We start from the raw sequence: 11,970 nt of genomic DNA on the forward strand, positions 1-11,970 counted from the left end.
GCCTCCAGCCCAGTGTTTTCCAAATAGTCTAGTAAATTACAGATCGGCGCTTTTTACAGAAAATAATCAGAGCCTTGCAGCAAATAAAGTGGAGGTGTTGAGCGGATCCGTTGGCTGATTGATTAATTAGATTGATTAATTATTTTGTCATTCATTAATCACTTTCATGGGGCAAAAGGGCAAAATCCTGCCACAGCAAATTGACTCCAGTCCGTCACCCCCAGCCCCCCACTCCACCCACCGGCCCGCACACACCACACGCGCGCACACGCAAGCACGCGCACGCACACACACACACACACACACACACACACACACACAAACACACACCACGCACGCACGCACGCACATACAAGGGCAAGTTCACACTTGCGCTTGGGAAGTAATAAAACATGAAAAACTGGTGTTTTCAAATTCATAAATTATAATTTAATACCAAGAACAAATTTACAGCAGAATGCTTGTTTACAATAAGCTAACACAAACAAACAAGAATTGTGTTCAACTATAAACTTTCACACACACTCACATATATCACTTGCAATTAATAATAATAATAATAATAATAATAATAATAATAATAATAATAATAATCATAAAAAAAGTATCTATACGTTATCAATACCCTGCAGTCATATATTTTTATATATTTATATAAAAACGTGGGTCAGTTTAAACTGTTCATAATTACAATCATGTATCATTCTCTGGTCCATATGTGGCTTCGAACAGCCAAAGATCAGTGTTCAATCAGTGATCCCTTTTAATTCAACCACAACATGGTGTTTTTGTGTGTGGTGAAGAAAAGCCTCAAAACAAGGACAAAATTGCTAGCTTCCAAATACACGCACGCACGCACACACGCACGCACGCACACATTCGCACACCCGCGCGCTTCCACGCTCAATCACATCACGGCACCTGTCAAAGACCAAAGGAGCAATAACACTAAAGTTAAAATAGCAACTCCTTTTCCAAACCTGCTCACCCTGTTTAAGTCTGTAGCCTAATAATGAACGTCGTTTCTTTTCTCTTTTTTTTTTTTGTTTTTTGTTTGTTTGTTTGTTTGTTTGTTTCTTTAAATACAAGGGCTAGTGTACTGAATGCACAGATTATATCTATACAGTCAAAAAAAAAAAAGAAAGAAAGAAAAAAGAGAGAGAGAAAACATTTACATTTATATATCAAAGGTAAAATAGGTTAGCGACCTGTGGCCATGCATTCACAGTCTAAATATACATGAAAAAGAAAACATTTGTAGTAATATGTATATACATTAAAAACATAACTTTCAGTGCTACTAGCTAAGTCTGCCACTCAATTTTGAAGACGTTGTATTACCGAGAAAAAAAATGGCAACCACAGATTTTTCTTAATCACATATACTTTGTATAAAGGAAAAACTCGTTGAAATGAATTGACCTATATTTACAAGAATACTGCCTCTAATTAGTGTTTTTCAAGTGAAATACACGACTGAAGTTTCAAATCTAATTGTGTTCCCCCAAATGCTGTAGGCCTACTTTAACAACGTTTTGATAAGAAATCACATCATGCTTGTCAGGCACTTAATGCTTGAAGTGAATAAAGGGTGACATTTCAGGGACGCTTTAATAATACTGCTATTAAACACTACTTGGGTTAGACTTCCAACTTTTATGACACTTGACCCCTTTATTTTTTAAAAACAAGTCAGTTATGCTTTCAGTGCAGTTTGGGCCACTGCAAACACTCCTAAAAGCACACATGGTGCATTTAGAGCAACCTGTCTTAGGCATAGGCAACTTGTAGAATTTGATTAATTATTAACATTATTATTAGTTATTATTATATCGAATTGGGGAACTGAAGCCAAATATTCAGTGCTGAATTAAAAGGGGAAGAAAATTCGCCAACTAATTTAATCGGGTAAAATTCGTCACGTCTGCGAGCATCAAACTAACAAATCTTTATTTCGTATTTTGTTTTTGAAATATAAAACTTATGTGGCTGTAGTCAAAGAGTGGAAAATAAAAGTGGATCTTGTCACTTCATATTAATAAAGAGCAAAACGTTTCCGCTGGATCATAAAGTTGAACATGAACTCCAAAAACCTCCCTTTTGCCCAGATGTTATTGGTCATCCTCAGAATGTAAGTGCGCTTGCAGCATTAAGCCTAGATTATAAACCTATACTCCTATTGCTGTGGTTTTAATTCTTTTTAGAACTTTTTTTTTTTTTTTTTTTTACATTATCTCACCTTTTTCAAAATAAATCATTGTCTTAGAAAATAACACCACCTGTACTACAGAAATCACATAGGCCGGTTTGGAACCAGAAAGGAGGAACAAAGAAAGTACAAAACACAGCTATACATGGACACAGGACAAGTCATTTGAGAAAAGAAAATTCACGTTTCGTATTTTCCCTTTCTCCAGTATTTTTTAACCCAAATTATCATTTTTAAATGCACTTAATACTTAAATTTCCTTATAAGGATCAACAAAGTCCCTTTGCCTTTTTCCTTTTTTCCTCATTTTCTTCTTTCATAAAAAAATGGATCGACACAGGTTGTTCTGCATGAACACTGGGAGCTCGTATCTGCCATTTTGAAAGTTCAGTGGATGTCTCAATTTTTTTTTCTTTTCTTTCTTTTTTCTTTCCTTTTTTTTTTTTTTTTTTTTTTTTGAGTAGGGGGGAATTCACAGTCATTTACGTCAATGTCTTTCTTCATGAAAGCCAGCCCCGTGTAACAGCCGGTTGGTTTTTTATTCCTTCCACAAAAGCAGCTATAATCATTGTAGTCTCGCAGCCCCCCAACCCCACCTTTTGTTTGTTCGTCTCCTTCTTGGTTTACTGAATTGACATGTAAGGCCAGTTAAAACTGCTCCCCGAAAGCAACATATCCCTGATGAGAGTTTCAATTGGGGTTTTACCTACCAATCGGACGAAAAATAATTGTTCTATGACCGAGGAAGAGACTGTGCGGAGGGAAGGCAAGCGGAGTAACAACTTCCCAAACCGTGTTGGCTGGTTGGGATACTGGCTCCGGACATATTCCTCCAGGGCGCACTGGGACTTCTCCTGCAAACTTTCCACATGGGCCACATCTGAGAGGCCACAAGCATCTGAGAGGGGAGGGGGGGAAAGCAAATAAACATTAATAAAGTGTAACCTTAAGTGTTTCTTTCGCTAGGAGCTTTTTTTTTCTCCTTTCCCTCTGTGGTGGTAGGCTGGTGAAAACTGATGAAATCTGCCATAGTTTTAAAAAGAAAATTATTTTCATGTCAAATACAAAATTGAAGTTTTTGTGCCTCAGGCTTGTTTTCATTAATACCTGCTACACATATTTTTAGTGCATGAGAATAAAATAACCAGAATATAAAAATAATAATTATATTGCACTGTACGAATGATTGTCACACCACAGATATTACAGCCCTACACTGTGGTGATAAGTTATATTACTTTAGCAATTATTTTTCTTCCAACACAAACAACCATATATGTATATATATACATGCATATATATACGCACACACACCTACACACACACACCCAAATAACTAAAGAAATAAAACGTAAAATGGATATAAAATGAGATAAAAAAAAATGGGGCTTTGCTTCCCCTTCTATTTTAATTTGCTTTTCTGTATTTTATCGCCAGTTTAACACGGTCCTTCCTCTCCATAAAAGCCACTTTAATAAGAAAAGTGAAGTAAATAATGACGCATATTCACAGCCAATGTTTTACATGGGCCCATCTCTCTCAGTCAGAATGCAGAGCGAGGAAGAGGGGAGGGGGGAGGGAGAGAGGGAAAGACAGGGAGACCTACTGACCTTTAGTGAGCTGAGATTTAGCTTGGGAAAAAAAGGGCTCATAGCCTACGGAGTTGCCGTCATACTATACCATCAGAGACGCATAATCACTATCTGTGCTGCTGCGTGTGGGCGGCAGCTGATTATGTGCCAAAAACGCTTGTTCGCGCATTGGTTAAGTTTGTAAAGTTTGTGCATGTCAACAACCAAACCACCAAAGTAGCAAAGGCGTGTCATTCAAGCTACTCACACAGCTCATGTTCAAGCCCCGGGTGCTCAGGTATACAGGAGACAAATTAAGCCATCGCAGCCTTATAATAAAGCCTTAATAATATAATTCACTGACCTGAAAGGTTGTTTGTTTTTTGTTTGTTTGTTTGTTTGTGTTTTTTTTTTTTAATAGGCTAAAAAGTCACCAGAGAACAACAGTGGGCTGCTAAGGGCAAATGAAGTGCAGAGGCTGATGGCGTGCAGGTATGATATCATTTCAAAGACATGCATTCACTCTAAGGTGAAACCTTGTAAATCTCTTCCACAACAATTTTATTTATTTATTTTTAATTTCCCCCTTTAACGGTGTGGCTACTATCTGGGAAGTTTGGGTCATGACCTAGTTCTGGAGCAAGTCCAGAGACGCCTAGAATTCTGCAAGGCGGAGAGGAGAGGACTATTTCTGCAAATAAAAAAGATGACAGCCGCCCCTCCAGTCACTGCTCAATATCACACCATACTGTTAGATACTGACATATTTGCAATTACAGGGTGTGCATGGGTTCTACAAGCTTTTCCTAGAACGTGTCTGGCGCCTGAATGACAAGAGAGCATTGAAACCTGCACGTTGCTCTTACTGTGTGCAAATGGGACATTAGGCTTGTCTTTCTTTTTCTATTCCCCTCCCCCTCAGAGCCTGACATCATTTATATCTGTCTTTCCCTACAAACAAGACGTGGGGTATACACACATTGATAAATGGCAGAGGGGGAAAAAAATCAAAGTGCCGCAATTCATCTGTAAGCTATTTGGTTCTCCAAAAGTGTGCTAACAGCTAGATTTTATGATGCTTAAGGCAATTATTGTGTGTATGTTATCAGCCTTATTTAACTGGAGCTTTCTTTCCTGGGGTTTCAGTCAGGCGGCACTTTCCCCTGTTTTGTTGTCAGTTTAATTAAAATATCTCTTGTGTGGTCATGCCATAATTTCCAGTTTAGCCCCTCATGTTTGTCTGATAAAGTAGATTAATCAGGAGCTTTTAGAATTTAGTAGCCTAAGGCCTATCCACCAGTCCTCAACCGTGAAGGCAGCATAGGTTAACATTTAAAGCAGAGTGTTAATCTGAGTCAAGCAACAAGCCCTAGTCGGTGCAGATATATTTAGGTCATCTTTGATTTAGCTGATGCTGTCAGTGTGCATGTTAGTGACATTCGCAACGGCTGAACTTGGAGTGTGCCAGTCTATTGTCTTACCTGTGGTGAAGAGCACAATTGCCTTTAAGCAGCTATATTCAGCAGAGTCAACGTGCAAAGCTTTGAGCTTTTCCACTTGTTCTTGGAAGATCCTAATGTGGTCCATAAAGGCCACCACTCTGTCCGCGGACATGGGGGAGGCGTGAAGGCCAGCCGCCGCCAGGAGAGGAGCCACATGCAGGGGCATGGAGCACTGCGCGGCGTTGAGCACAAATAACTCACTCCATGTCAACCTCAGCAGAGCCACCTGGTCTGTGATCTGAAGGTCTGGAAAGAAGGGAATATTCCTGGCCCACTCCACGGCACTGAAGAGCATCCTGGCTGCTAGTTCACAAATGTTCTCGATGCCCATTATGTTGTTGGGCTGCATGCACTGACTGCCATACCGGGACGTCGGGTAGGGCTCCGCTCTCAACAGAAGGGAGATATATCCGGATAAGTAGGAATGGCAGTGGAGTGGGTCTCCATTTGTCAAGGCGAACTGACCGTGGTGTGGCTGTGTGGGTGGCACCCGTCCCCTTTGCACGGCTGCAGTAAAAAGAGAAACTACAGATATTGAAGCCTGAATTCTACAAATGATCACAGTCAGTCTGAGCAGGACAGCTGCTGTCAAATTATCTACAATTCAAACTGTCTGCTGGACACAAAGCTTACTTTACACCTTAACGAAATAAATGACAGCGTGCTCGCTGTATAACATCAAAACACACACACACACACACACACACACATACACGCGCGCTCACGCAGACACACACACACACACACACTCACACACTCGCACACATTATATTATGGCGTACGAGTTTCGAAAAGACAGGTTGTGTTCATAATAGTGAAGCGGCAGTGAGACAAATCCTGTGCAGAAACCAGCAGAGATGCGCCGTAAGCGCGTCCAACATGAGCCATGTATATAGCTGGCTTTAAAATGATGTTATTCAACAACAGCAACATGAGCTGGCTGTGAAGGAACACAAAGAGGGCAAGGGAGACCTTGCATGTTTAACCCTTAACCCACTTTAGCAATGCATGTCTCTCTCTCTCTGTCTCTCTTTTTTAATCAAACATGCAGGCTTATATTTTCGACTAATATTCACAGAAATGCTCGTGTTTACGCGCAGGCTTTTGTGTGCAGAATTCAAGCTGCTGTCCGGCTTTAGACACAGTGAAGAAGACAGACAGGATAGATGTGGAGATGTAGCCTGAACACGCTATGTCTTAATTCGACACTCGCCATAATAGCGCAGAAGGGGCTATAGTGTGTCATCTACTGAGTACAGATATATCCTACGCCCATAGCTTTATCTAAATTTTAATTCGATAGCCCGTGGCCGGCCTGGGCTGGGCTCGGTCGTGAAAAGCACAGATATGAGGGCTATATGTGCAAGTCGCTGGAGCTGGAGACTAAAATGCAACGCTATCCGGCAAAGAGCCCCGTCTCGACCACAGCACAGAGCGGCTCCATGGCGTGCTCCAGCCGCACAGCCTCGGAGGGAAACAGTCGGGAGGAGCGAGATTACAGGCTATGGGGGCGACATTACATGGGCTGTTTCATGTGAGGAAGCCGAACACACGCACAAGACACATACACGAATGAGAAAAACAAAAAAGTCCCAATACCTTCCCGTCTCATGCCGACTTTAAGGCATTTTTTGAGGCGGCAGTACTGACACTGATTGCGGTGGTGTTGGTCGATTGGACAATTCCTGTTGGCACGGCATGTGTAAGTGAGGTTCCGTCGTACGCTCCGTTTGAAGAAGCTTTTGCACCCCTCGCAAGTAAACTGGCCATAGTGTTTGCCACTGGATTTATCCCCACACACCACACATTCAATGTGCTGTGGCTGTTTCTCCGACTGCTGCGTCGTCTGGTTCGTCGGCGTGGACTGTGTGTTGTTCGGGGGTCCTTGGACCGGAGTCTGAGGGGTCGGAGGGGCGACCTGAGAGGCTGTCAGATTCAACTGGCCTGGTTGAGGGGTGGGAAGAGATAGTCCTCCTTGGGTTTGCGAGGAAAGGGCGCCTTGGGTGTCAGCCACATCGTCCTGGGAGCCTCTCCACACTACCATTGCCATATCTATCAGTCAACGTAAAGAAACTTTTTGTCTGCCGTTTTGGTGTCGCGGTGAATAATGTCTCAAGGAAAACGCGATAAACTGTGATTAACAGCCAGACACACACCAAAAAAAAAAAAAAAAAAAAAGAAAAAAAAAAGCAATGTCAAATCTAGACTACGTTGAATCCACTCTGGATCTCCCGGAAAAACTGTCGTTTTATTGCTGTTGGAGACGTTGCGATGCACGTTTTCAAAACTGATGCGATGGCGATCTGAGTCGCTGCCTTGCGCTTAAAGGCCAAGTCCAGGGGCGCTTACAGTCAGCCATCCAGTACACCCATCAATGGGAAAGGTAGGCTGAACATTAAAATAATCAACCGAGGTAGCATGGACTATTCAGTGAATGGTGGAAGCAGGTTGGTAAGACCGTTCCTGCAGCAGCATAAAAACAATTGGTGAGCACACTGTAGCAGCTACTATCAAGTTCCAGCACAAGTCTTGAAGAAAATCACCAACTGGGTAAAAAAAAATGCGTCTTCTTCCTTTTCTTCTTGTGAGATAGCGCCAGCAAGCGCGCAGCTGAAGCCAATGTTTGTTGGAGAGCCTTGGAATATGAAGACAACTCTCCCCACCAGAGGAGGAGGAAAGGAGAAAAAAAAAGCCAAAGCACTAAAACAAAAACAAAAACAAAAAGAAAAACAAAGATCACAACCTGCAAAAAAAAAAAAAAACCTCCTCCGTGCGCTGAAAAATAATAAGGAAAAAGGAGTAGAGATTCAAAGTGATCAAATATGTTAAAAAGGCGGAGGTTAGGAAGTGATTTGCGATTGGTAGGAGCCGGGCTGGCAGAATGCTTTCTCTCTGATCAGCTCACTGAGCTCTCTATATAGTGAACTTTGACACGACTGCTGCAACTTAGCACACGTTACCATGGAGATCGGCTGCCATATAAGGAAGGAGAGTGTGTTTGACTGGTCAGAGCTCAGGGACCTCCCCCTCAACCCCATTGGCTAGTCGGCACTTGTGCTACTTGGTACCTTGCCAGAGCCAGCATGGAGGTCGAGAGGGCCGCTTGGTCCTAAAAAGAGACGATTTCTAAGAGAGCGAGAGAGAGGGAGGGAGGGGGGGTCGGCTCTCTCCACTTCCAATCACCCCCAGACTATGGGCTATGTTCACATGCACGCCCGGTAAAGCCATGGCAATTTCATGAAGAGGAAGAAGAAGAAGAAGAAGAAGATGGAAAAAGGAGCGTTAATTCAATTCTGTGCCTCATATCGTGTTACAGTAGCTTATATCCGGCGGCTCCCTAAAAAGCTGAAATATGAAACGAGATTTTGTCCCCGAGACACAGTTGCACTTTTCGGACATGATCTATGTTCATTACAATTAAAACTGTCTATCTATTGTGTCTTTATGTATACAGACGTGTAGACAGACTACACCTTTAAAAAAAAAACACAAAAGAAAAAGATACCCTGGTTGGACGATAGCCTACTGTAAATTAAAGATCAATCATTATTTAGGAAAAGAGACAGAAGACATCAGGTGAAGACTGACTTTATCTCGGCAGGCACTCCGGATGGTCACACACCAGGTGAACAAGCCAAAAGCATTACCTGCCATTTCAAGTGCCCCGTGTTTATATAGGATAATATCCCTATTAGTGCTCCTAATCACTGCTGCCGGCATTCATCACAATCCACACCTCTCATAAAAATGTTATGACAGTCTACTGACATCATCTGGGTGCCCGCTATAACCTGCTAACCCCACCGAGCATCTCAAACTCATGGTGTCAGACAGGGCCAGAGCTGGGTCTTAAAAGTCAGATCTCAGTCTGGATGTGGCCAAAAAAAAAAAAAAAACAAACAAAAAAAAAAAAAACAAATCCCAAAACAAAGCTCGAAGTGACCACAGCTTTAAATAGAGAATACGTTTAAAAATGTCACTTGAGGTCACATTAAGATTGGGATGACAGGTAAAGACGTTTTCTGATAAACAGCACTGTAAAAGCTCTTAACGGTGGTGTCTGTCAGACGCTCGCTGTAATAAATGTAATGTACAGTTTGTGATAATGACGAACACAGTGAAGGATACTGCGCTTGTGAAACGGGGTCAGAGCTTGTCCAGAGTTGCTGTCTGCAAGGTTAATCTTTTTTTTTCTCCCCCCCCCTCCACCCCCGAACACTTGTATTTAATCTGCGTTAACTTTCCTCATGCCCCGAGGCTATCAAAGTTGAACTGCAGGTAAAACTTCACGGAGCCACAGAGATGAACCTATAGCCAGAGCCCTGTGTTAGTCTATAGAGAGGGCAGCAGCAGCAAGCCTGCATTGTCCCAGGATGTATTACAGTATATGGGTGCCCCCTAGCGTAGGATTTTTTTCTGCTTCAAACGAGATTCAATTTAGAGGAGCCATCCGACAAGGAAACCGCTTCAGTCTCGTCTCTCGCATCGACCAAACTAACAAGCACCATTTTAAACTGATGACTGTTTGTTTAAATTCTGTTTTACATGACTTGGACGGCAAAGCTTTGAGAGTTGCCAAAGTTGGATTTACTTTTTGCCACTTCAGGCAGTCCCAGCGGTGGTATTTAGACCAATTATGTCTTTATTCTAAAACAAATTAGCCGATTATATTTTGACTGCATGACTATTTTGTCGGTTTTATTTACAGATACCGTGAACATGGAGAGTCTGTAAATAATAATAAAAAAAAATACGCTGCAAGGTATCGACTCGTCGACGAGCCAGTTTTGCTTCAAATGGTAAGTATACGTTTATTTTGCACACTTTTTTTGTGATAAAATCAGCAAAGTAGCCATGCTTTATTGCTCTGCTCCAAAATTAAATATTGCGTAAAAGAGCGAGCAGGCTGCAGTCGGAGCAGATAACGTAAACATATACGATATTTGCACAGAGCGCAGTGAACACGGGCGACTCTCAGATATTTTCGCGTATTTATCCAAGTGGTAATTATATGAGGATCACAAATAAGCCCAACTAGTTTGCAAATAGCCATTCATTACGTTATTTGATAGTGAGTGTGAGACAGGAGGTTGTATTCTCGTAGTAACAAACCTACCAAATGCATATGTTGCTGATTCGTCCGTAGCGGGATGCATCTTCTCTCTTATTCACAATATATTTAGTCTTCCCTTTTTCGACACACTGCTCAGATTGAACCTGGCAAAGCTTCCTCTCCAACAGACGGGATCAAACACAAAAAAAACACGCTGTTTATTTGGTAAAATTGCAATGTCTGATCATGCAAAAACTTTGGAGAGCCGAAACAAACAACTGATTCACGTCATTTGTTGTTGACCGAGGAACTGGAAGTTGCAAATAGCTGACGTGTCGATCCGAGCAGAATATCATTTGACTGCCTCTGGAAACGATAAGTAGGCTTTACAGCAAAGCAGAGATCCTGTGCGCCTTTTCTCTTCTACAGTAATGTGGCCAAAGCGCGCTCGTACGCCGCTGCTTTGTGTGGGCTACTGAGGAGAGAGGGAGGGGGTGAAGTCAGAACAGACACCTGTCTTTAAGTATGGCGAGCATGCATTATGAGATTCTGCATATTGGAAATTAAATGGGGATTGGAGATAAAGATGCAGTAAGAGCTGCGATTAGTGGTGTAATTAAAAGAGCCTGAAATTCAATTTTACGATAAAATAAATATTCATCATGCTTAAGTGGAACCAATAAAACAGCAGTGATTATTATTATTATTATTATTATCCTACTACGACTACTATCACTACTACTATTGTTATTATATTACTTTAATTAATGATGTTATAATATAACATTTTCAGTATATACATTATACAAATTAAAGATAAAATAAGAAACATTATCTCATTTTTTAACAGCTTCATCTTTAATAATTACCTTACGCTGGGAATAAAGAGGCTAATATAGGAAATGATTAGAGCCCCAATCAAGCGCACGGGAATCCAGAAATCTACAATTAAATGAAAAATGTATGCAGCTTTTTTCACGCAGGAACATTTCCACTCCAGCACAATTGATATGCTGTTAACCCCCCCCCCCCCCCCCCCCCCCCCACACACACACACACACCCACACCCCATAACTCTGGGGCTGTAGTTTTATTTTCTATTTCCCGGGTTTTAAAAGTTTCCTCTGTGTGATTAGTAGTTTGTTCTCCCTTAAAGCAGAAGATAAAAGCACCACATATGCTCAGCAAGCCTGCATGCACACAACAATACCAGGCCCAACGGGACCAGTATCGATTAAGACGAGACAGAGGATGTCGCCCGCACTAAATATTTACTGATCACACGCAAATAGCTGGATCTGTAACGATTTCCCATGCTCCGGCTGGGAGCGAGGACTAAATCACTTTATTATTGTTAGTAAAACAAAGCACACGCTCTGGAGGACAGGAGTGGAGATGTGCTGATTGGGATAAGTGCAGTTAAATGAATCGATGGTGAACAGATAATAGTTGAGATTTACGGGCGTGCAAAGAAAAAGGATTTCACTCCTGTATCAGGTTAAACTGGCACCTGCACCGCGATGGCTACATCCTCTTATTCACAAAAAAAAAAAAAAAAAAAAGAAAGAAAGAAACGCACACATAAGACGCAAAGTGCGCACGTTATAGACTAAAAACAAACAAGCAAAAATAATA

General features: G+C 41.7%; 1 protein-coding gene across 3 annotated transcripts; it reads right to left on the reverse strand.

The window, feature by feature from the left end:
- Positions 1-990: 990 nt before the first annotated feature.
- Positions 991-10,743, reverse strand: nr2f2 (nuclear receptor subfamily 2, group F, member 2). 3 transcript variants are annotated; one of them, XM_029522132.1, is made up of 3 exons: positions 10,399-10,743; positions 5,262-5,789; positions 991-3,107 (listed from the first exon to the last, which is right to left on the reverse strand). In XM_029522132.1, exons 1-3 carry the CDS (start codon positions 10,436-10,438, stop codon positions 2,833-2,835), a joined length of 843 nt encoding a protein of 280 aa, XP_029377992.1. In that variant the 5' UTR covers positions 10,439-10,743; the 3' UTR covers positions 991-2,832. The 3 variants fall into 3 exon arrangements, with proteins under 3 accessions (XP_029377992.1, XP_029377990.1, XP_029377991.1); XM_029522130.1 differs by lacking the exon at positions 10,399-10,743 and adding an exon at positions 6,882-8,004 and having other exon boundaries at positions 5,262-5,807; XM_029522131.1 differs by lacking the exon at positions 10,399-10,743 and adding an exon at positions 6,882-8,002.
- Between the last annotated feature and the right edge of the window lie 1,227 nt (positions 10,744-11,970).

The sequence above is a fragment of the Echeneis naucrates genome, chromosome 16 (genome assembly GCF_900963305.1).
Source record: "Echeneis naucrates chromosome 16, fEcheNa1.1, whole genome shotgun sequence".
NCBI lineage: Eukaryota > Metazoa > Chordata > Actinopteri > Carangiformes > Echeneidae > Echeneis > Echeneis naucrates.